The sequence below is a fragment of the Dendronephthya gigantea genome, unplaced genomic scaffold (genome assembly GCF_004324835.1).
Source record: "Dendronephthya gigantea isolate DGI-Jeju-01 unplaced genomic scaffold, DenGig_1.0 000281F, whole genome shotgun sequence".
Taxonomy (NCBI): Eukaryota; Metazoa; Cnidaria; class Anthozoa; order Malacalcyonacea; family Nephtheidae; genus Dendronephthya; species Dendronephthya gigantea.
In genome coordinates, this window is record NW_021163291.1 from 66872 (window position 1) to 91148 (window position 24277).

The 24277-nt window shown below is 37.7% G+C and overlaps 4 protein-coding genes across 4 annotated transcripts; all 4 read right to left on the minus strand.

The window, feature by feature from the left end:
- Window positions 1-1276: 1276 nt before the first annotated feature.
- LOC114541320 (zinc metalloproteinase nas-14-like) lies at window positions 1277-5677 on the minus strand. The gene is made up of 14 exons (XM_028561256.1): window positions 5441-5677; window positions 5250-5327; window positions 4820-4957; window positions 4575-4695; window positions 4292-4476; window positions 3980-4198; window positions 3620-3790; window positions 3355-3534; window positions 2958-3104; window positions 2423-2679; window positions 2212-2305; window positions 1912-2051; window positions 1625-1764; window positions 1277-1447 (listed from the first exon to the last, which is right to left on the minus strand). The coding sequence occupies exons 1-13, from the start codon at window positions 5517-5519 to the stop codon at window positions 1627-1629; spliced, it is 1947 nt and encodes a 648-aa protein (XP_028417057.1). The 5' UTR covers window positions 5520-5677; the 3' UTR covers window positions 1277-1447; window positions 1625-1626.
- Window positions 5678-11988: 6311 nt separating this feature from the next.
- LOC114541319 (nucleolar protein 10-like) lies at window positions 11989-17160 on the minus strand. The gene is made up of 23 exons (XM_028561255.1): window positions 17002-17160; window positions 16767-16812; window positions 16560-16658; window positions 16259-16336; window positions 16139-16176; window positions 16016-16060; window positions 15831-15922; window positions 15675-15740; window positions 15525-15585; window positions 15275-15357; window positions 15085-15166; window positions 14732-14881; window positions 14560-14626; window positions 14396-14448; window positions 14229-14307; window positions 13876-14003; window positions 13668-13766; window positions 13508-13582; window positions 13308-13391; window positions 13128-13229; window positions 12847-13040; window positions 12677-12779; window positions 11989-12434 (listed from the first exon to the last, which is right to left on the minus strand). Exons 1-23 carry the CDS (start codon window positions 17065-17067, stop codon window positions 12300-12302), a joined length of 2025 nt encoding a protein of 674 aa, XP_028417056.1. The 5' UTR covers window positions 17068-17160; the 3' UTR covers window positions 11989-12299.
- Window positions 17161-17359: 199 nt separating this feature from the next.
- On the minus strand, window positions 17360-20320 carry LOC114541338 (Krueppel-like factor 10). The gene is made up of 4 exons (XM_028561273.1): window positions 20080-20320; window positions 19715-19918; window positions 19078-19465; window positions 17360-18187 (listed from the first exon to the last, which is right to left on the minus strand). Exons 1-4 carry the CDS (start codon window positions 20137-20139, stop codon window positions 17760-17762), a joined length of 1080 nt encoding a protein of 359 aa, XP_028417074.1. The 5' UTR covers window positions 20140-20320; the 3' UTR covers window positions 17360-17759.
- A 1593-nt stretch (window positions 20321-21913) lies between these two features.
- On the minus strand, window positions 21914-24078 carry LOC114541322. The gene is made up of 4 exons (XM_028561258.1): window positions 23953-24078; window positions 23376-23451; window positions 23086-23266; window positions 21914-22680 (listed from the first exon to the last, which is right to left on the minus strand). Exons 1-4 carry the CDS (start codon window positions 24005-24007, stop codon window positions 22615-22617), a joined length of 378 nt encoding a protein of 125 aa, XP_028417059.1. The 5' UTR covers window positions 24008-24078; the 3' UTR covers window positions 21914-22614.
- Window positions 24079-24277: the final 199 nt, after the last annotated feature.

The following is a 24277-nucleotide window of genomic DNA, read 5'->3' on the forward strand; positions in this document are numbered from 1 at the left end:
TAAATTGAAAGCAAAAATTGAAATGCCACGTTACATATTTAACGACGACCAAACTACACTGATATAGTTAACCAGAAATCATGTTAATCAACTTGGCAGGTAGTCCCAGGTACCGGTCACTTTGACAGTCCTTTTACTACGATTTACAACGCGAGTCTACACATTTTTGCTTTAAAACAGAGGAAAAACTGAATGGATTATAATAAAAAATAGATAGACAGTTGTCAGAATGTTTGCATACATAGCTATCGCATGTACGAAACCCATACTCCAAAAGCGTAACTATATAAGTATTGAATGTTTCTGTTTAATCAGATAGCTTGTAAACAATATACCTGATTCAGCGTCTACACTTTAGGAAATAAAGTTAATTCTGAAGTTGCTTGTTGCTTCAGCTCAATTCAATAAAAATTGCAAAACATTATAAAGAAGTTGTATATTTCTTGTCTTTTCTGTGCTTTATCTCATAAAATGTTTTAGCATATTCTTGAATCGAAAATTATGCAAAAGGTGCGAAATAACAGAGAAACTTGATTTGAGCAGAATACGAGTTCAATTCCTAAGTCCATTTCATTTTTATCTATCTAAAAAATACGTCGGTCATTTCATATATGGCATAATTACTTACATCGTTATACAAATTGGTTAAATTACTTATATTATACAACGTACGATTAGAATGACATGTCCTGACTTACCAAGAATCGTATATTGTAATCACGTAGACTTGACGATGCAATAGTAGTTCGATAGAACTGGCCTGTGTATGCATTAGGAACCTTCACCTCTGGCCAGATACTCGAGAATTGCTGTCCTTCAATTTTGCCATTATCCAAATAATATCCTGTGGTTGGGCGATTGCATTCTTGCCAATACAGTACGATGAAAATAGACAATATATTCCGGAAACTGATCATTGCGGATAAACAATTAAATTCACTTCGGAAAACGAGAAGTCAGCCTGCATTTTAAGAAGCAAAGCCACAGGGAAGCTTAGAACATACTTCCGTAGACTGTGTTTAATACGATATTGGCTCTCATTGCTGGCAATCAAACTTTTATTTCGTCGATTCAATTTTTGTTGATTAATATGTAGCGGTATTGAAAAGCGTCAATATATTTTGCATACTCATTTGCAAATCAGTGAAGATGTAGTATTCACTATATTTAGAAATGCCATCATATATACCTGTCAAAGAAAAATATTTTGCAGTCGTACGAAGAATATGTAATATATATAAATCACATGCGATATTTGTGAGAATATTCTAACATATTTATTGAAGTTTTTCACACCTACAATTCCATATTTATCTATATTCTATTATATCTGTATTTTATTTTTTAGAATTAAATCATTTTTACTTGGAATAAACTATTAAACAATGAAATTTATACTTTTCATGATTCATCTTTTTCGAGTGTTCAACTGCATGACAAGACGTTTCTAAAACGAATAAATAAAGGAAACATTATACAAAGGCTATTTCATTTTCTCAATAGTTGTGTAAATTCTAGATTATTCCGGCAAAAAATATATTAAGCATTTACTTAATTTCTTCTACTACAAGAAGTTAAGAAAAGAGTTTTACTCCAGCAACAAACTTGGGACTTATCCACTTACGTCTACAGCAGTTCATATGCTTGAAATGCCCATTCTTTTCCAACACCATGCCAACATTCATTACTACGGCCATCCCTGTTGTAAATATCTTTAGCTTTATCCGAGGACCAGCATTCGCCATAAAACTCCACACCAAATACCTTTTAGGACATAATTTGTTTGAAAAAAAAATGATAAAGAAAAATATACTTGTCGTGGACGTCATTGAGCTCCATCGCGCAATGGACGAATATCACTCAGACTTATTGTTGATGCCGAATTTTTCCATTGCAACTATAAACACAAACCTTGTAGCCATTCTCCTTAGCTGCTTTCGCACAGTCTACGATAGTCTTACTCATATCAAACCAATCTATATTACTCCGAATGTTTTTAAAATGATCATCAAGAGGTCGTGTATCATCACGATAGCAACCAAGATTCCTCACTGAAAAATACGGTTGAATTGATTACCATTTTCCGGCCGACTCGACCATGGTCGAATACGCCATTTTCCGGCCGACTCGACCATGGTCGAATACGCCATTTTCCGGCGGACTCGAACATAGTCGAATACGCCATTTTCCGGCTTATATAATATGACTTACTCGGAGTATCGCTGCATGAATCATGTATAAAAGTAATGTCATCAATGGCTATATCACTACGGAAGTTCATACCACGAACACCTTCGATAATCACCTGTGAAGAGCGGTAAAAGAAATATGAAAAAGTGGCGTAATGGAGCGAGACTTTGACACTCGAGTTCACCGCCCAGAGGACTGTCTCTCCTGTATAAATTACGTTAGTTTTACATACATGATAGTCACTGGTGCTACTCAAATCTAAATGAACTGTTTGCCACTGTTTCCCTTGATCTCCTACTTTAGAAAACACCAACTTCTTTCCTTCAGCGTTACTTAGGTAGATATTCAGGGATCCCATACCACTTCCGTACATATTATAGGAGAGTATAAAGCAAATTGATTGGTTGGATCCTGAGAATGTTTTACTGATCAAGCGTGCCTTGTGCCCCGTCCTGGCTGGCGAAGATGATTCGATGAATAAATAGTGGCCTAGAAAATTTATATTTGCTGTGTTGATGGTGGATAAACACTAATGCATTTCGACTCTGGTATTAATCAGTTTCACTGCGTGTTTTGGGGGAATCAGAAGAAAGTTAGCTTAGGGAGAAGTTAAGAAGAAATATTGGCGAAATAAAACTGACTTATACGAATTACAGGAACGACTAAAACTATTTGCATATTTTATTAATTCAATAAGTGCGGTTGAAAAACGTTATAAAAGTCTTCTATGAAGAAAGGAAATGCAAGTAAATAGAGCAGTTCCTCACCCCCACCACTTGTGTGATCTGCCACAGGTCCAGTTTGTGAGCTGGGTGTCGGCCCTTGACTACGTTTCCAGTCCAAGTTATCACTGACATCTTGCGTCCAACCGCAAAAACCATTTGCATCCACTTCAAACTCACAATCATCGGGTCCTTCCACAGAACAAAAATAATTTTTCTATTTTAAAACACCTTTAATTTTTCTTACCCACCCTTCCCCTGGCAAATGTAGAAAACGCTTCCTTCTTCAAGGGAAAAGCAGATTTATTATTGCTATTCGAGACCAACAACCTCCATTGATAGTAATCTTTGTCAATAGTGATGAAGTCCAACTCAAGGAAAGCTCAGGTGAAACTTATTGAAATCCGCAATTAAACAACAAAACAGGTGTCCAGGATCCTACCTAAGCCACAAGACTGGAATACGCACGGATTCTCCTCCTTCCCATCGCCGACGCAATTTTTTCCGCCATTCCTTGGCACGGGATCATCACATGTGCGCGCACGTGACCTGGTCCCAGGTCCACATCGCGTGCTACATGAACTCCACGATGACCATCTTCCCCAGTGTCCAGCAATCGGAGCTGTCAAACGTTTGAACGTGGAATGAGGTGACTTCATGGGAAAACATTAAGCTATCCATTAACTCAAATACAACCTACTACCCACCATTACACTCCACCACGCTACACACGACAATCTCCTCTTCCACTCCATGAGAAATTGTACCAGGGCAATCTTTAGAAGGATTTGACGAGGTACAAAACCTCTCTCGTTTCTTCTTACAGCCGGCATCACAAGGGGTGAACGTTGACCAGGAACTCCAGCCGACATTCGTCGCTACAAGGAAAGAGAAAATGCAACTGCAGCTATCTCTTCTGATTACAAAAAAATTAAACCATCAACAACAAGAATTGCTTTGTGTAGAAAATGAAAAATGAAATGGGCAAAACGTGTCTGAAGTTTGCAATTGTTAAAGTGCAGCTGTAGTTTAGAACATGAATATCATCATGCAAGAGAGATACGCACAGTTACAATCATACAAGTCATTAACTTCGTCAATATCTAGTTGAGAAAAACCATTTCTTTGCCCCAATTTGAGATCCGTTTGTACTATCGAGCGAATGGTGTCCATGCCGTTCTTCGAGAAATACGAGTTTCCATAATGCATCAAGGACTGAAAGTCGTACGGTTTGTCTTGATGGTCGACTGTGAAATAATTTTCCTTCATAAAATTGTGCTCCTTTCCTAATAAAACAATGTCGTTGATCAAACAAATAGAGAAAACGTAAAGTTTCGCACCCAAAATGCCAAATGACGCAGAGAATGTAATAAAAAAACCTTCTCGGATGTTTTCCCAAAAAATTTCGACGTAATTATTCCGATCAGCTCTCGATTGTTCGTGCCAGAAACCCAGGGCATGAAGTAACTCATGCATAACAGTAGCTGTCATGTTACAGCCAGCACCAAGAGACAGTTTCTGGGGACCTGACATCCAGTAATTTTGACCAACCGATGACCAGCAACTAAACAATGTAAAAATGTTTCAATATTCATATTCCCCTCTTTAACTTTCTACGAGATTGTTAAAGATTGTCTCAAGTGCAGGCAAGAATGCACGTACCCTTTTTCTTTAACAAATTGGATCCAGTTTTTTTCATTCGTATGAGAAACAAACTGGACACAAGTGTGCCGGTGAAATTCATCAATAGCTTTTAAAATTGTCGGTCCGTACCAACTGTCAACTGAAGAGAAGAATAATTTCAGTAGAGCATGCAGCTATCTTGATGTGGCCACATGTACCCGTTCAGACAAAAATAAAAATTAGGTTTTAGAAGAACTTGGCTCGATTTTGAGAAGTTGACGTACTTAACTCCTGGGTTATCTCATACGGTACTTTTTTGTTTTGCCATAAAAACTTCCTTGACCTGCGAGCATTCCTTTTTGTTACCGTATTTTCCTCTTTATGGAGGACGATGTCACTTTCAAAAAGATCAAGATCATTTTCTACAAAATAAGTTTCGAAATCAATCTTTTAAAAAAGATTTAGAAACTCTTGTTGGTTTTGGCTACCATAGCAAGGTCCATGGACATGCGACAAATCCCAATAAAAACACGTTAAAATTAATCATTAATTACTAATTATCTGAGATATACACTTTTTATTATATTTTATTAAATATTTTTAAAACGCAACCTGGTTGGCAAGGCAGTTAAGACGGTGATGTAACTGTTTCATTCTCTAGATCTCGTAGCACAATATCTTAGTGAGATTACAATTTTACACTGGAAACCAAACCTTCATTAACGATCGCTATTTCAGTCATGACATCCGTTCCACCATCATCTTCGAAAGTATTGGAGTTGGAATTGCTACCTACACGATTCGAAAAAAAAAATTCTGACCGTTTATTGATACAGGTCAAACACTAACCTTTTGAATTCAGAAATATAAAAACGGAAACAGTTAATCGTGTGTGAACAACGTACTTGCATCGGGCAATGGTCCGCCAATTGATAACGGGGAAAACACGAGGAATAATAAAACCACAAATATAATTTTAGCCATTTTTGTGGAACCAATTAAGCAGAGCGACTTTTCTTCAACCCAACAGACTAACTATGCTTTAGTAAAAGCCGCTAAACCAGCCGCACTTTTAAAGGACACACTATATATAGGGAAATTTCCTTTTTAATTACAAGAACAAATAATACTTTCGAAACATGCTAATGTTGACTTACAAATTCAAGGATTTCTGTTATAGTTCCCACGGTATGACATCTGATATATTACAAAGGATGTACAATAGAACATTAATTACTAAGATAAACGACTTAATACATACTTCAAGAGTCAACGGCTAACTACGTTTCATGTATATATATGAGAAAAACAAACACGTTTGAAAATCATATTTCTTAAATTGCCATGTTCTTAAATTGTGAATTGGCGGTAAGAAAAGACGAAACTGATGCCGTTTACAAAACCAGAGAGATGTATAAAAGAAAGAATTGTCGGGATATTTCTATTCATCAAATTGCATGCCATTGTTTCGTTTAATTAGTGGAAGAACTAGGCACAAATTATTCGTTCAACAGAGACAAACCGCAGTGGGTTGTAATATGCCGCGAACTGCCTCCTGGCGCTATAAATGTTATCCGACTCGCTGGAACTTCGCTGGATGATTCAAGTCAAACGACCGTCGCTAAATATTCTTCATCCTTCGGCATGGCCATGATTAAACTTCAAAATTTTAAAGTTAAAATAGCTCCCAATAATTCTAAATTTGATATATCGTCGTTTTAGCTTTTTAAATAATTTTTCGATGTATAAAAAGATAACTCTCTGGGCCAGTTGATAACTTTTACCGCCTTTCAAAAACAAGATTTAAGTTTTCGTTGATTTTTACTCAGTGTTCTGGGAATTGAACCCAGAGGCCAGGAGATGTAAATATGATGGATTTGTCGCATCCAAGCTACTAGAATGAATTCAAGTTAACATGAAACCGTAAAATCATAAAGCTATAGCATGCATTAACGATCACTTTGGCCCCAAACATGGACACTGTTTTTTTAAGGAGGGAAACCGGAGTACCCGGAGAAAAACCCTCCACCGAAATCGAAAAGCCGGAGTTCCGAAACCTACGGGGACCCCCCTGTACTCAATTATTTACAGAAGTTTACATGTTTTATTATTTTATTACTAATTAGATATCTATTTACACACTACAGCCTGAAAAAAGAAGAAACAATATGTTATTAAAAAAAGCCGCTGCATTGAAGATTTTAAACCGCCATATTTGAAGGTTGAAATGGGAATTACGCGCGCAATGTCCGTCGTGTGTCAGATAAAACCCAGATGTGGATTCTCAATCATGCGCTTAACCTAACTTAACCTATGGTGCATCCTATATCGCACCCTGGTGATCCTCCACAAACTGGGTTGTCATGCGCCTATACAATTGTTCAAAGTAAAGTCAAACTCCCATCCAACCTTCCCAGAACCAACATTTTAAATCTAAAAATGTCGTTCTTTTTGCATGATAGCGCGTCGCGCATACTTTAACGAACTTTCATCTCAACGTTAACACAAAGCCTCGTATACTCCGGTTGAAATTTTTTTTCGTTAAAGTATTCAAGTACCATGTATCGACACATTGTGATTTTCATTTTTTTATTTCATTTCATTTTTCGCCGCGAGCGCTGCATTTTAACGGTCTGAATGAATCCGGATCATGCACGAATGTCGTTGTCGGCCGAAACAGATTACGAATTGCGTCAATTGTTTTAATCGTCTCGTCAGTAGTTCCTAAGTCAGACCGTGCGAACTCCACTTACTCCGGCGAGGATTTAAAGACAAAAATCTTCATCCGAAAGTGCGCAGCGTGCAGCTGAAAACACTCCGTTCCATATTATTAAAGAACACTACAGAACAGGTGCCTCAGCGCGAGAGATCATTACAACATGGTACTTAGCGCCAACACAACAGTTTTTCTAATAGAAAAACGCTGCTAACGGCGCTTATAACGTGTACGCCATAAGCTAGTTTTCACTTTTTAAATTTCAAGCGAAAAATATCTCGGAGCATAAACGTTAACCGAACGCGTGCACTACGATACCGCTCGTCTGACTGAAAATCAAGAACAACCATGCAACCTGGATTTTTGCAAACCAGTTTTCAAACGATTGCAGCTGTGCTTGGTCTTCCTCAGGCGTTCCTGGTGGTTTGAAAAGACTGCGCTGCGCGCGCTGCTTTTAAAGAGTCGTCGCTGATTGCCAAATTGGAATCAGAATTTGCCAACTCTTTTTGCGCGAACGAAATTCAAAGTTGCATCATCAAATTTTGTAGTTTTGCACATTTTTATTTTTTTAAATTTTTGAAAATTGCCATCATTACGATGGTCATATACTGAAATACATGCAGCTTATGTTTTTTAATCAATTATGCCAAACTTAGTTGAGGTATAACATGCAACTAATTCAAACCTCGTGCATGCAACCGAGGAACCATGCAACCTAACGATTAGTCCTCAACTTTTAGTGTGAATGGTCGTTATTATTCATTCACTTCACTTGAGAGATTTTATTTTGAAATATCATGCACAAAGAAATTTCCTGATAGCCATTTGACTATCCCTTAGCAATGCGCCATCAATTGCATCTACGCACGAGTGGATATTTTACAAACGAACAACTGTACAATTCAACTGTACTTGTTATAACTGAAAAGCCGCGTTCAGTTTCCGAATAGTAATCAAACGGACAGTTCAAAATTTATCATGCAATGCCAAAGAGTGAGGATCGGTCATTCAAGTGCGTAAAATACATTTGACTAAAACCACCAGGAGATCTCGAACCCAGACTCAATAAAAGCCTATTTGATAGCATGCACAATGCAAACTTAACTGGAATTTCTGGATTCGAGATTGAACTACAGTAGCTATAGTATGCAACATAATATGAACCTGAAAGCAGACATCATCTTTATCTGTCGTCGCAGGCGTCTTTGGCGTCGTCGTACGGAGGTGGTCGTCGTCATCGGTGTAGTCGTCACATCGGTGCTCGTTTATCGGTCGTCGCCACGAGATCTTCGTCGGTCGTCGTCAACACATCAGTCATCAACATCAGTTTCGTCTTTACAATCCAATGAACACTCGAAGCGTGGACAAATCATGTACAGTTTGTTCTTATGAACCAGCTACCGTTCTGTCGTTTTCAGAGGAACCCCTCAGCTCGTTTTTGAAAGTTCAGTTCGTGTTTCAAGCTTCGGTTCGTTCTCAGGACCATATTTCGTGTATACCAGATATCAGTTTTGGATCTTTAGTTCATTTCTTTTCAAACAGAATATGATAATGTCTATCAACAGCCACTCTGGCGTAGGAAGGCGATCCAGTCGCGGCTCGGTGCGGTTTTTTGCTGGACCTGTTTTTCTCTTTCATCATGACTTGGTACGTGATATGTTAAGATTGGATTTAAAGGCAATCACAATTCGCACGCAAATGCATAATTTAGCCTACATTTTTGTTGAAAATGTTAATCGAAATATCGTATACTCAAGATTTAATTCTTTTCAACTTTCATGTTTGTTGAAGAGACACAGACATTCCCACATATAGTCTGGGAACAACTCCAAATTCTACAATCGTTGCTCAAGATTTTAAACATTTTTTATGCAAGCTTTATCATGTATACTTGCGATTTTTTTCATTTTAAACCGATGCAGACTAAAGCATTATATACTGTAAACTCCTTGCAAAGATCATTTTTCATGCCCCTAAGTTTAGGCGCTCACGAGAGCGGAAGGTTTTGCCTATAGCTTCAACACAGAAATACGAATGAGGGGCCCCTTTCATCCGTATTTCCTTTGTTAGAAGCGACCAGTTAAATCCAACTGGTTGGAAAGCTTATACTGTATGTTTGAAAATTGAAACTCAAGGAAAGCAGACAGAATATTACGCGATAGTCTAGCATCACATTTCATGCATGTTCGTATCAAAATGCCAAACAAGAAGTGAAAATGTTCCCGTTAGAAACGACTCGCGTTTTGAGTGAGATCCAACCCTTAGCATATAGCAAAGTGTGAAAATAAACTGCACGATATGACCGTGAGCATATAGCAAGGTCTGGAAGCAAGTGTATAACACGACCGTGAGCATATAGCAAGGTCTGGAAGCAAGTGTACAACACGACCGTGAGCATATAGCAAGGTCTGAAAACAAGTCCATAACACGACTGTAATTATTACGAAAGACCTGAAAACAAGTTTGAAATTTGACCATATGCATATAGCTTGGTCCTACAGCGAGTCTAAAACGTGACCATGACCAGAGCATATAGCAAAGGTCTGGGAACGATGCCAATCAAAAGGACATCTCCAAAGACTCAAACAAGCAAGACTTCAATTTGGCAAGTTTATGAAAATCATTTCATCGGTGTACACTGAAGACCTTCTGCTCAAATAACAAATACTTTCGAGGTTCCAGATGTGCTCCTGAAGTACGAACCTTCGTAAACACTCCAGTGACTTCACAGTTCAGTTGCTTGCACCAAAACACGCTCCGGACGCTCGGCTGAGCTGCCGACTCTCCCCAAATGGCAATCGGGCCCGCAGGCCTCCCGAAAGATGCACACACGAAGGGCGGCGCCTCCCCCCACATGAACACAACTGACACCCGGGGAAAATCAACATCACAGTCGGACATTCAAAGCATACTCCGGTGCAGGCGACTAAACTGTGAAGTCACTCGAATATTCACAAAAATTCCTACTTCAAGAGCACAACTGAAACCTTAAAAACATTTAGAATTTGCACAAAAGGCCAACAATGCACACAAATAAAATAATCTCCATGCCCTCACCCCAATGAAGTCCCAACATGCTATCGTCTATTTCTTTGCCCTTCAAAATGGCTCATGCAATTTTTTAATCAGAAACGTTTTCCGCATTTGCGCGCACTTAGGGATTGCCTTTAGTCACCTTTCTTTCTTTCTTTTTTCCTTCCTTTTCTTTCTTTTGAAGATAGCGAACGTTTCTTTCTAAAATTAACAAATGAGACTTCGATGAGTGAAGAAATTTGGAAGCCAACTGATTTTAAATATATTAAACATCATCATGAAAGGCCAGCGTTAGACCATGCAATACGAGATTTCTAGACAAACACTAATTACAGGGAGCTTACAGTGGCAAAACAGTGAGAAAATCTGTCTATGTGGTGATGTGCTGGTAACCAGCAAAGCTGTTGTTTGTTCACAGAGAGCTACATGGTAAAATCATTTGCATAAACTCACCTTACACGTGGTCACATTCCCTCAAAATTTTTCGCTTTTTTTCCAGGATTTTGATCTAAAATGATACGAAATACAAACATGAGTTACAGGAAGCTTAGGGTGGCAAAACTCGTTCAATATTTAGAAGATTTAGCTGCCGAAAAAGCGGACAAAATCCGTCCATATGGTGGCTATTGTTTGCCGTTTGAAATTCAACAAAGCGCATTGGTACATTTAGAAATTGGTTGCTTTAAATAATTACCTGTAAAGGCGTAGTCATCAACGGCGCTAACAAGATAGACGACTTGTTAGTTGACCATGAAACGTTCGCACGTAGACTTTTTTCAGACTTTAGATTTTTTCAAAAAACGTTGGGCAAAGCGTCTTACCGCAACAAGAAGATGTTTAAGAATGACGTTTGGTTTGGCGTGAAAGCACACCCATCTCGATGCTCCAAATTTCCTTCAACAGACGTCATCAAATTCCCTGGGTTCTGATTGGTTGGTGAAGTCGAAGAATGCATGCTATTGTTTTCAACAGGAAAAGCATTTGAGTGATTTGCATATTTTGAAAAGATTTCAAAAGAAGGAATTCGAGATTCGTTTCTGTTAAGCTGTCAACAAGGTCGTGCAGATAAGGCCACTATTTCATATACGAAAAAATCGTTTTCGTTTGGGTAACTTCGAACCTAGTTTCGCTTGCTAACTAGTTTTATTATTCCTCGCACGATCAGAATGAATTTTAACCCCCGATTTATGTTTTAGGATTCATTAACTCTATGCAAATCAGTCTGTCAAATTACAGCCGTTGTATTAAGGTAAATTTGCATATGAATGATATAAGTTTTTTACTCACATGCATTACGCAGCGTTTAACGCTACACTGACTTTGGCCACGTACACGTAATTCACCTCACCAAAACCAAGCTTCGTTTACACTACGCAAACTCAAACCAGGGTCGACCGTCGATTTGATTGCCTTATCGTTCTATCTAACCCGGGTTCGAACAAGAACGAATGCACCTTTAAAGCAGGGCTTAAACTAACCTGGGTAAAGTGTGCTTAAACCTAAACTGAAAACTAACCCAGGCTTGAGTTAACTAGGGCTCGTTTGCGTCGTGTAGAGGGGGCTTAAATGTTGGACAGTTCTAACACATATACCCATTCCCATGTAATCATGTACACACTCGCACTGCCTCAAACGGACATTTTGATCAGAAAAAACACACACATTAAAACAATATGTTTCATTCTTTCATTATATTCTTCGGCTGTACAAATAAATTAGTACACAGGCTTTCCATCTGTGCTAATATAAGCTACTCCGACAGTAAAAATGAGAAGAAATTTACAATGTAAAACATTTCTTTAAATTTAAAACGTTTCATTTTTAGTCCTTGCAATAAGAACGTTACTTCAAACCAGTCCAAACTATTAAAAATAATATATTTTTCGGCTACAAAGTGTTCCTTCACTTCGAACAAAGTCGGCTTGGTAATGTTCCTCGTACTTCTTCATACATGCAATGACGTTATGTCATGACGTAATGTTCTCTGGCGTTGTATGACGTCACACAGCACGTGATCACCTCACTCTCTTTCCTCTCCAGTAGACAGCACGTTTCTCTTTCGGCAAAATAGATTTGGCTGAGCGACGAAGTTTTTGCCTCTCGTTCCTGTGAGCCTTTGCGACGTTTTCCTCCGCAATCTCTTGTTGGTTCTGATGGAAAGAATGTTTTAATCAAGAAACAGACTGAAAAATCTGATTAATGATAGACATTGAAGATAGATGTGAACGAGCGAGTAGTTATGAAAGGTCCACGGTACAAGTGCTCTCATTTGAACATCCGTAATTTATCTACTCGTTCACATCTATCAAAAGGATAGAATCGCAAGAGCGAATTATTCGCATCGTTAAAAGTACTGAAAACAAGACAAAACATCACAATTCAAAGTCTCTACCTTGCCAATTTTGAATACGATTTCTTTGCCACCAAACGAGGAACCGCTGGATTTTATAATGCTCGTGTCCAATCCCTCATTCAATCGATCTCCTAGGGAAACACTGAAAGATAAAAATAAGATGTGACACTTGTGATGCAGTTTAATCATCGTAGCAGCACGATACTAACTTTTTCTTTCGCTTGTCATCCTCTGGTTGTTTCACGGATGTGAATTCCTCGCCAGATTTCAGTTCATAAAACTTAGGCTTCCTGTTGGAGCCCTGTTTATCTCTCTGCTGTTTCTTGTACTCCAGTCTCCATTCATAATCATCATCAGAACTAGACTCATCCACGTCGCTTGCAACACCTTCAACTTCACCATCCTAAAACGAAGTATTCAAGTACACGTACTTACGAAAGGCAAACAAAGTTTTTCAAAAATTTAAATGTACAAATCTTGTAATATTTACCGAAATCTCGTTGAAATCTTCCAACCTTTTGTCCAGTTCGTTCTTCTTCTCTTTCCTTTCTTTATCTCGTTTTGAAATTATAGGATGAAGTAGTTGGTATTGCTGAAATGAATCCAGTTGATACAGAGGTCAACGTGATGAGTTGAAAAAAACGCGAAAAAATTCACTGACATGACGTACCTCACTGTCCTCATCCACTTCGAAATCTGGGTTGGTAAATATGGCGGCAAAACGTTCATCGCCAAGAGGATTGCTGACGTCAACCTATTTCACGAGGCAGAAAAAAAGTCGTTCAAACTCAGAGATGATTAACTCGTGTTACATAAAGTAGCTAGAGAAACAATAGTGAAGGTGCCACTATCTGATATATCTCGCCTTACTTTTCCAACGATTTTTTTCTCTGACACTTCGTCCAATAGCTTCTCTGCGAGTTGACGATTGACTTTTGGCAACTTCTAAATAGATGAACAAGAAAAATATTGCAATACAGTACGTAGATGGTCCTCGTTTTGACACGTTTTACTTGACATACAACACTACCTTAGCAACAACCCTGTTTTCTCGTTCCTCGTCGATTTTCTTCTTTATCAAATTCTTGCGGTAGTCCTCGTAAGCGAACGGCTCTGCAATGGCCTTGGCCTGAAAGTTTACGCACATAATAAACATTCACGGGTGCCTCAATAAAGGAAAATATTCTTTCAAAACTGACAAAAAATGCGAGCAAATGAATAATATGAAACTAGGTTACCTTATGGTACAATCGTATATCAATGAAGAAGCCATGCATATAAGCTCGAAGAAGATTTGTACCAACTAAATGTGACAATCCTAGACTTGTCAAGTCTTGCTTCGTTACAAATTTGTAATCGTCATACACTAAAACGTTTAATTGAAGAAACGTATACGTTAGTCTACCAGCATATAGACCATATTATGAGGCTTTGGTTATTGCAAGCGCAGGAAAAAGAAGAATCGTATAGATATCGATTTATTTAACGTCAGCGGATTAGATTAAAAGGTTAGAAATAAAGTTAAAACTGGGGTGAGTTAGGATTATTTTTAGGATTAACTATATTAATAAATCCATATTCAATACGATACCCGCAGGCTGAGAATCTTCCTCTAACTCTTCAGTTAAACTGTCAAGAAATGAGCACCATCTTGGGGCTGGGCCCAGAGACTGGAACAAAAACCATTACATGAACGATGCAAGTGGTCGAGGAACAAACAAATGATACAATAAACTACATTATGAACTGATCACATACCGGAACATAATAGACGAGCATTTTTGGAGCTTCCGTTGCCATAAATATCAAACCTGTATTTAGATTTGGAGTCAATAGATTAGAATGACTATCTTTGCTGATAGTTTTACTTCAGATCTTTCAGCAAGATCTCTCAGCACATTCCATTCAAAAAGCAAACCCACCTGAGTTTGGGTATGAACACAAATTATTTATGTTAGTGCCAGGTTCAATAGCTGTGAATGGTTTCCCCTAAAAAAATAAGCGCTCTCTTAGTACGCCGATTCTCCTAACGTTCTAAAAAAGACACATGTATGTCATGTAGCTTATTTTGATTCTTCTAACATCACAACTTACTGAGTCTCTGTGCCAAATTTTAAGAATTTTAGAGTCAGTTGAAAGGACCATATTCACATCATTTTGAAATGCCAAACTGTTGATTGGCAGACCATATTGATGGTCCTTTACCAGAACAGGTTTATCAGAACGTATGTCATACAATAATACCTGGAAATGGATGAACTCTGGAATTTAATAGCAGCCAAAAGAATGATTTGTACATGAACATATGATGAGTTATTTTTAATGATAGAATTTGGAAAGATTTGGTCAGGGTGAGCAAGTGGGTAGAGCATTTCATTGAGCAAGGTCTTGAATAGCCCAAAGCTTAAAGCTTAGTAGATAACAAATAGTATCTGATTTAAACCTACATGTCCAGTGCTGGTACCCACGCCAAGAAGAAGACCATTACAGTATTTCATACTTGTTACTTCTGGTATCCGAGTTGAACCACTAGAAACAATTCAAATAATTTTTGCAGAAGGTGTTTAATAGAGAGGTTGGTTTGGCATTTATCCTCTTGAGAGAGAGATGCAGAATGACATGGGAGAATAAACACACCTTTCTAATCCTAAGTTATTTGTGGCGACATCAACTTTACCGACCCGAGTCCTTGAACGTGGGTCCCAACATTCCACATGGCCCTTGGAAGGAAACAAAAGGCTTATGCAATCAGAATTCGTAATAATACCTGTACATATTGAACAATAGGAAAACCCTAACAACAACAGATTGACTAAAAAAAACACTAAAAAATTGAATTAACTACTGCTGGTTCTCTGATGGTGCTTTTTTATTTGTTTAAACTTACTTGAGCAGTACCGACTGCAAGCAGTTGATGGGCAGGGTTAATGTCACAACAGTTGATGGATCTATACAGAAGTTTCACATTGCATTTTTCTAACTTTTGAATAAAATATGAAAACACTATTAATCCACAAAACAGCTGTATGTAACTTACTCTGATTCTGTTTGCAATGAATTTAAGAATCTTCCTTGTTCCAAATTTAGTCGATAGACTTCTGAACTGAAAATTCCAGATTTTATCAATAGATATAAATTATATACTCACAGATACAATTTTGTTATTAACTCAACTATATCATTGGATTCGTACCTTTCTCCAACTAAATATAAATCACATGAAGGATAATGGTACACAAGATCCCTGCCAAACTTTGGAATTCTTGTTCTGTAGTAACGTCCATACTAATACAAATTATATTTATTAGATATATCAAATGATATGTCAAATGATCAGGTTATAAATGTAACCAAACTGTTATAACTGAAACCACATACCTGTGCATGAAACTCAACATATCTGTCACAATTCAGAAATGCAATCTAATGGAGAATAAAATATTAAAAATTTGAGGCACATTTACCACAAGCTCATGGATCAAAAATCATTTTGATTTTTACCTTGGAGTAGTCATCTGACAAGACTTGAAATCTAACAACTATAAGAAAATATTTTGCTCAATTATGTATGCAACAAATAGATGTTAGATGTAGAATTTTTAAACCATTTGTTATACATACTATCAGAGTCCAAACAACGCTCAAACTTCATGGACATTTGAGATAAATCATAGCACCTAACACGTGGTTTATAGCAGCCTTAAAGAAATTAGAAGATTACATAAGCTGACAGGATAAGAATTACATCCTTGCAATTTTGCATGTCAAGATCAGTTTGTATACACCACAAACTCATTGCAAAACCTTTGGTCTTTTAAACCAATCTTTGCACCAATAAAGGCCGTACTTATGACATACTAGCTCACAATACAATATTGTATATGTGTAAATAGGTTTGAACATGTGTGGTTGTAGTAGTTACCAGATGCAAGAATATAATTTCCATCTTGTGATATTTCTATATTGGTTGAAGCTGTGGGCATTTCAAAATCCTGAATGAGTTCAATTCGTCTCCGTATATCTAAATAGAAGAAAATAAGAAATCATTAATTGTAAATAATATGTCTAAATAATAATATAAATAATGGCTGTATAAAATTATATATAATTACAGCCATTTGCAACTGACCTACATCTTCCTTTTGGAGAAGCCTTCTCCGTCTTTCAGACAGCCACTACAGAGAGAAAAAAGGGCACAACTATAGAATACCGAATACCCTGCACTTGAGGAGAAGCAGATGGTGGGCCAGCTTTTTCTTTCAAGCATAAAGCATTCCGCGCACATAAAGGTTTAAACTGAGGTTAAAAAAGTTTTAAACTGTGGAAATGTGTTGCCTGCCTGGCAGTAAAAAACGACATCTTACCTCTGGTAGACTTTTTCCAGCAGAGAGATTATAGATCTTGACATCGTTAGGTTGGGAAACCTGCATTTTCCAAAAAACAAAAACCTAAACAAAACAGTTTCACATCAAACCAAAAGCAATATTGCAGAACACTTGGTTTTCACCACTTGGGCCGCCATATTGAATTCCAACCCGTAGAAGTCTGGGACCGGGCCTACTTAGCTATATAAAGGACAGGACAAATAAAGGGTGACAAAAGGGCATCTGAAGGGTATCAGAAGGCCAACTAAAGGGTGACAAAAAAGCATCTGAAGGGTATCAGAAAGACACGTGGACAACAAGAAAAAGACAACTAAAGGATGAAGGACAAAGTCCTATGTTTTGCATTTCTACACATTTTTTCTCCAACATGTATTGTCATGCCAATATATTCAATAAATATGAGTATTTATCACAAAAAGATATCCTATACTACAATAGCAAGTCTAGACTATCAAAATCTATCTAAATACACAGGCTTGGAGCTATATAATGCTTAAAATAGATGAATTTACACTGTTAAATTATATAACCTTTGTATAACAACTCGAAGCTCCAAAGGATTTTAAAACCACAGCATTATGAACTATATTTATGTTCTCTCAGCAAACCACATTAGTAGTTTCTAAATGCTGTACTTGATATGTTTATTCCATCGCAACCTTGAATGTCAAAGTTCTGTTTGACCGGACAAAACTGCTTAGAAAAGACACTCCTTTTCAACACCCACAACTGTCATTCTACGTGGATGCTGAAACTGTACTTGATGTCACAGAGGTGGACGATTGTCCTCCGAATTCAGAAGAACTTGCCATCACTGCGTCCAAAGATGAATTTGGTGACGTCAATGAATATACTGGCTGACATGTTGGTGGTAAGATTGGCTGTAACATGCCATCGTCTGTTCGGGGAAGGTTGCCAGGCAACAATGAAGCTGCAGCAACTTGATTAAGTTTATTTATTTCAACTTGCCAACCTGGGAGTTTCTTTGCCGCTAAATGACGTCTTGCATGTTTTGTGAGATGATCTGACCTCATGAAGCGCCGTCGACACAGCGGACATTCAAATTTCTTTTCACCTGTGTGCGTTCTTCTGTGACGAGTAAGCTCATCTGACCTTGCAAACTTTCGATCACACGACTCCCAAGTGCAAACAAATGGTTTCTCACCTAAAACAAGCATCAAAATAATTATTATTGTGACTAAATTAGTCAATAACAACACAGGATGGTGAAAATCATCCTATTTCAGTACTAAGAATGACATTGGGGCCTTCAGCTCAAATGAAACTCAAGAACCTGATTATGCAATCAAATATGTTTATTGTTAATTTGAATGGTGAAACTGACACATCCGATGAGACATTTAATCCATAAGTATTATAAGTATTTAATATATAAGCATTCATTAGGCATTAATTTAAGATTTTTTCATGAAAGTGTAATGCAATTTAAGAAGGTCGACCAATGCTATTACAATAATAATACTCAAACACGCAAACGAAAGACTTTACGTACGTAATTCTTTTACGTAGATGTTGAAAGCAGATTTATTTAGAAGTTATTAATAAACATGTGACTCTTGAGAGGGTACAAGGTTCAATCGCTAAGGTCAAGGTGCGTGACGACAAAAACACTGAACACTACATGGGCACGTGAAAGGCAAGATTAGGGGCGTGCATTAGGCGTAAAACAGAGGTAAAAAGTAGGCGGAAAATGCATAAAAAACGGCCGCGAAACCTTCAAAAAGTATGCTACACGTTCTTTTCGTTCAAACCTGAAGTATTGACTGCAATTCATGAGCATAATTGCCATAAATAGAGACTAACGAAGGTTATTAATACATGGACAAAGCATGCAAATTTAACGCCCTGTAATTATTGAAACGCGCCGGGGAATGCTGCAATTTTCTACGAAATACTTTTACCGTTCGGTATTTTCATGGCTAAATAGAGATATGTCAATTTCAGAAACGGACAATGTTCGAAAAGAGCAAAAAATCGGTTTTCGAATATTGTCAATTTCAGACACAGTATTATTCTATCATTTTAATTATATACCTGTGTGGGTTCGTAAATGCGCTTTGAGATGGGAACTTTTGAAATACGTTTTGTCGCAGTTTTCATAGGTACAGACGTAGTTACGTTTTCTGCTATCGTTGTTTTCAGGAGTGGTTTTTTGGGCGGCGTTTGGGACGACGGATGGAGCAATATTTCTTTCACCAGCGCTCGTTGTTGCCGCGGATGTTACATTTATATTTGCGTTACTTGTCGGGACAGCAATAGGACAAATAATCATGATTGGCCCTTGGTTTCCAGTATTAGGTAAATTAAGACGATTCCCCGATAAAAGCTTGCTAAAATCGACCAAACTTTGTGGCGGCAGCCCGAAAACACCAACAGGATTTGGCAGAGTATTTTGACTTGGAAGAACCGACGAATTTTCGACCTAAAAAGATAAAGTCAAGGTTTGCTTTACTATTGAAATAAAAAAAGAAAAAGAGGGTAAACTTTTTTTAGGGATTTGCATATTTTAGCTTTTAAAATCGACCACTCGGCAAGCGCCCGAAGATTTTGAGTATTATGTAAAGGGAACTTCGGGCTGACCGAGGTTGGATTATATTTGAGTAAACGGAGGCGTTTATTGAGTTCATTTGTTGAGAACTTTGTTAAAAAAAAATGAGCAAAATTAGAATACCTGGTCGTGGTTGAGTTGAGTGTTGTTTATAGGTTGAATTGGTTCCAGAACGGAGAATAGAGGGTCGTTTATTGTGGGAGATATAGAATGGTCGGGACTCGGAGGCGACCACTGACTCATCGCTAGTAAAGATTGAACAGCCGTAATATCCCTCTCAGTTTTCACTTGAACTTTTCTTGCTTCAGACTCGGTCACAGCTTCATTCTGTTTGAAGAAAATATAGTAAATCGTCGGTAGTACACAAAACGCAATAGGCATTTTAGAATTCGATATGCAAGCGCAGATTTTTGCAATTTAAGCGAAGTTTTTCGTCAGGAAAGCCGTCGAACACGAGAGCGATAAAATTCAGTATCCTGTCTACTTACTTCGCTGTCTCGGTTAGAAGAAGTCGGTGTCGAAGGCGGAGAGAGAGGCAGAGCATCCATTCTCGAAGGGAGTTTAGCATGAAAATATACAACTTTGACAAGGTAGTCAAAAATAGCACGAATTCATTGTTATGATCACGTTGTGCCATCTTTCTGTCCATGCACTCTGTGGGCGGGTACGGGGACGGGCCAATCAACATCGAGAATTTAAATGCTCGGCCAATCAGCGCGCAGAGAGTACATGTGAAGAACGCGTGAAGGGGAAATTATATGTAAGATGCTAGTTACGGACTTTGATCGCATATAGTGCAAGTTATTTCCGTTCATGATCTGAGCACGCGTATTAGACTCAGGCCCAAAATTAATAAAACAGATCAAATTTCACATAATAAACAGATGTTTTTTATATTAGCACCTGCCCATCGACTCAATTTTGCAAAGTGCCGTAGTTTTCGCACAACGATTCAACTTAAAAAGAAATAGCATTTCGTTTTTATAAATTTCAAAATTCTAAACTGTTGCAAAATAGGTCGCAAAGGTGGTATTTAGCGTCAAAATGTCTCTATTCTGTTGCAAATGTTGCAAGAATTCATTCATAAACCGTCTCAAGAGTATTCTAGTAAAATTGCGTGCTAAAATGTCACGAAACATTCAGAAATGTTGCAGAAATGTACAAAAAGGTTTCTCAAAAGCCGCAAACTCCCTAAGGACAAAATGATACGAAAAATACACGCAAGACGCGCGCGCGAGTAGTTTATTTAGTCATAATTCAGCGTTCACTAAATCCTAAATACAAAAATTGAATCTCTGCGATTAAGTTAGGATTAGTTACCCCTAATCATAAATTTAATCAAAGATCCAATCCAATTTTAACCCTAATCATAACCTAATCTCTGGCCCATTTCCTCTACTTCGTAGAGGGCCATTTCATCATAAAGCCTGCTTTTATATCCTCTGAGTCAACTCAAAATTGAAAAACATTAGAAAAAAGGCACAAGACTTTCCTTGTTCACTTGGCATACCTAAGTTACCGAGAAAATACAAATAAATACTAAAATTTATAAAAAAAATGTGAATCTCGACAACCACAAGTGCCTTAAATATTGCTATTAGGAATCATAAATGCTTGTTGCTGTACGGCACAGAACATAGAAACAGATACAATTATAATTTGATTAATAATCACCAAAGCACTGTACTGTACAGACAACATATGTTTTATATTTGTTCATGACATGTCATCGTCTTTGACGATTGTTTTTAGATTAAATACATTCATTTTTAATAACGAACACTTTAAACAAATTTATACAAATAAAACTGATCGATACACTGATAGATTTTGTATCAAGTTTTAAGATAACAAAGATACCTACAAATACTCTAAAAACATGCAAACTAGCACGTGTCAAATGAATAATAACATTGTTGTGTTTAGTACAAGTTAGTATGAAATTTTTATCGATTTCAGACCGGTTTAGTGTGCTGTTCCAGTTTTGAAATCGCGCTATTCGTTGTAATATAGTTTTCAAGTATTCACATACCTGTGAATGTACAAACAATCGTCGTACCTTCCCCTTAAAAATCTGATGCAATTCGACTGAATGTTTTGAAACTAAAGTTAAATTCAAAATGGTGGGCGAAGCAACGTGTAGGGATTTATTTCCGGCCGGCTAGTCACACCCTTTCCCTTGCCCAGGCCGTGCCTGGTGCCCATCCCTCGACGAAACACGGAAATAAATAAAAGGAATGGACCGAGATTGCAACATGACACTGGATTGCAAATCATTATGACGTTTCACAACTTTATTTAACCATTAAACTAAGGTATTACTTTGCAATTAGCCCTAATTATACTAGTCCACGTATAGGACCCAAGTGCCTCATTGGAATCTGCATTCAGCTACTTATTGAAGTCAAAACCACCCCAAGCACCCCCGCGCGTTGTCTTTTTCTAGTTGATCTGTATATAGCGCCTGAATGCGATGTTAATTTCCAGTACAGAACGTGGGTACGAGGCCGGATTGTAGATATAACGCACTTTACAGACAACGGCAGGACAGAATCATAGGCTAACCACCAACTATAATATAACCACCATTTCTTGAGATAGGAAAATAAAAATAACTCTGTGCCCTCCTTAATCTACTGTACACAAGGCTCTTCCCAATATTTGTTAAACAACAGACTCAGAAAGTACAGATAATACTAATTTAATTACGGAATAACTGAACTTATGATGTAACTCTGATTACTGATCTACAACCCGTTATAGGGTACGATCTGGACATTCAACTTGTGAACCAGGGTATCAGTTTCGCTATGGTTTACAGCTGAGGCATGTAGGTGCATATAGTTGCAGGCATAAAATATATGATACATGCATGTTAGTTCTGAACACTACTCTTGTTGTGGTGATTACATCACAATGTGCTGGTAATTTATCTACGATCACACTTGCCAATTCAGTTTATGTGTGCGTATGTGCTTCTTGTGCAGTAATTACGATATATAGGAGTATTCATTCAGAATCCTTCATGCCAATGGGAAATAAATTTTCCTCGAAATGACACTTGGTCCTCTTCTGGCATTTGTATAAACCTAGTAAATAAGAATACATTATATTGTTAATAAAAGGATTTCAGGGAGATTTTGGCCACGTTCAATTCGCCAGTCTAATTTGGGACCGTACTCGAAATCAGTTCAGGGGGCGGTTGTATCAAGCCCGTTTAACTTACACGGTGGTTAAGTTCACTGAAATAGAAAGCAAGTCTATCGTTCTATTTAAGAGGCAAACTAAGCATTTTTTAACCTTAATACAAAGATACTGTTTACAACTATATATTCAGGGCAAAAAATTCAAGTTGACTCATTCAAGAGTGATGTAAGAGTGTTATCTAATTTTGACTTATCCGCCTTTTAAGCCAAACAAGCTTGATACAACCGGTCCCATGCATGTGTTTACATGGTAAAACGGATAAACCGATAATAAAGATGATTTCTTACTCCTCTAGTGACGCTGACTCTTCCCGGGCCAGACCATCCAATAAAAGCAAATGATGCGTTGCGGAAGTAAACTCGTCGTCCAAAAACACGAAGCCTGTACAAATAACGGCGAAGAATGCGTAAAGAGCGACGATCTCTTGGCGTGGACCACGTTCCTTTTACTGTTCCGAGGATCAATTTCCTGTGAACACAACAACAATCGTGATGCTATAGAATCACCTTACTTTCTCAAATAGTTGTGTACTACTGGGCCACTTCTCTTCATACGCAAAATAAAATCGGCAACTTACTTAGGTTTGCTCGATAACATGGGTAGATAGTCTACCAAGTTTGTTGACATCTCGTTTATTGTTTCTTCTATTTCCCCTGAAAGTAGCAGTTTAATCATTCTATTTTAAAGTATTCAGCAATGTGATTTATAACGAGTTGTCCGGCTACCTTTGATGATTGATGGCAAGAAGGTTGTCATAGAAGAGTTTTATACAACCGGCCCCAGCTCATTCACGTTAGCTTTGGCACACGAAAAGTTCGACATCTAAAACGGGCCTTACGCCTGTATTCTAAAAGCTCACTCACACTCAAACTCATTGAGTGGGAGATCTTAATCTTCTCATAATGTTTCAATGGCGGTATTTCAAGCCGAATAGGAGCTTGATTTTCAGTGATTAACCTTATATCTTTCCATCTATTCAGAGAAAACTTTCTCATTGACCAGCATTAACAAAATTTATATGTCACGCTCAATGAGTGTGAGTGTGAGTGAGCTTTTTGAATACAGGCGTTAGATTACATTTGACAAACTTAGTTATTCTAGTCAAAGAGATTTTGCGAGAAAGTGTATGTGACGTCTTTGTTTAAATGTTCTACCTGTAACTCCGTCAAGAATTGTTAAACAGGCGCCTTTAGGATTCGGACATGACATTACAGCATCGTTAACTTTGATTACTGCTTCCGTTGTGTCGCAATTTGTCACCCCTGGATCATAGCAACCTACACTTTTGATGAACACACGAACACCTTAAAAAAGAACGAGACAAATAATGACTGATCTGTACCGTGCATATAGCGCATAACTTATAGTATATGAGAGCGACATTCAGCGATGTATTTCTTCTTGATCATTGAGGGGTCATTCTAAAACTCACAAGTACAAATGTCCCTAAATTTCAGCAAAACATTTTCTAAATTTCGG

Excerpts from the sequence above, each read along its gene's own strand:
- LOC114541320 (XM_028561256.1), bottom strand. The coding sequence starts at position 5,519 with ATGGCTAAAATTATATTTGTGGTTTTATTATTCCTCGTGTTTTCCCCG. Across the intron at positions 4,696-4,819 it reads TGAGATAACCCAGGAGTTAA|TTGACAGTTGGTACGGACCG; the intron begins GTACGTCAACTT and ends TCTTCTCTTCAG. Across the intron at positions 3,535-3,619 it reads TAGCGTGGTGGAGTGTAATG|CTCCGATTGCTGGACACTGG; the intron begins GTGGGTAGTAGG and ends AACGTTTGACAG.
- LOC114541319 (XM_028561255.1), bottom strand. The coding sequence starts at position 17,067 with ATGCAGGTTTCCCAACCTAACGATGTCAAGATCTATAATCTCTCTGCT. Across the intron at positions 16,813-17,001 it reads CTGGAAAAAGTCTACCAGAG|TGGCTGTCTGAAAGACGGAG; the intron begins GTAAGATGTCGT and ends TTCTCTCTGTAG. Across the intron at positions 15,923-16,015 it reads ATGTTGAGTTTCATGCACAG|TATGGACGTTACTACAGAAC; the intron begins GTATGTGGTTTC and ends AATTTGTATTAG.
- LOC114541338 (XM_028561273.1), bottom strand. The coding sequence starts at position 20,139 with ATGGATGCTCTGCCTCTCTCTCCGCCTTCGACACCGACTTCTTCTAAC. Across the intron at positions 19,466-19,714 it reads CTCAACTCAACCACGACCAG|GTCGAAAATTCGTCGGTTCT; the intron begins GTATTCTAATTT and ends TTATCTTTTTAG. Across the intron at positions 18,188-19,077 it reads GCATTTACGAACCCACACAG|GTGAGAAACCATTTGTTTGC; the intron begins GTATATAATTAA and ends TGCTTGTTTTAG.
- LOC114541322 (XM_028561258.1), bottom strand. The coding sequence starts at position 24,007 with ATGTCATGTCCGAATCCTAAAGGCGCCTGTTTAACAATTCTTGACGGA. Across the intron at positions 23,452-23,952 it reads AATTCTTGACGGAGTTACAG|GGGAAATAGAAGAAACAATA; the intron begins GTAGAACATTTA and ends TGCTACTTTCAG. Across the intron at positions 22,681-23,085 it reads GAGTCAGCGTCACTAGAGGA|GTTTATACAAATGCCAGAAG; the intron begins GTAAGAAATCAT and ends CTTATTTACTAG.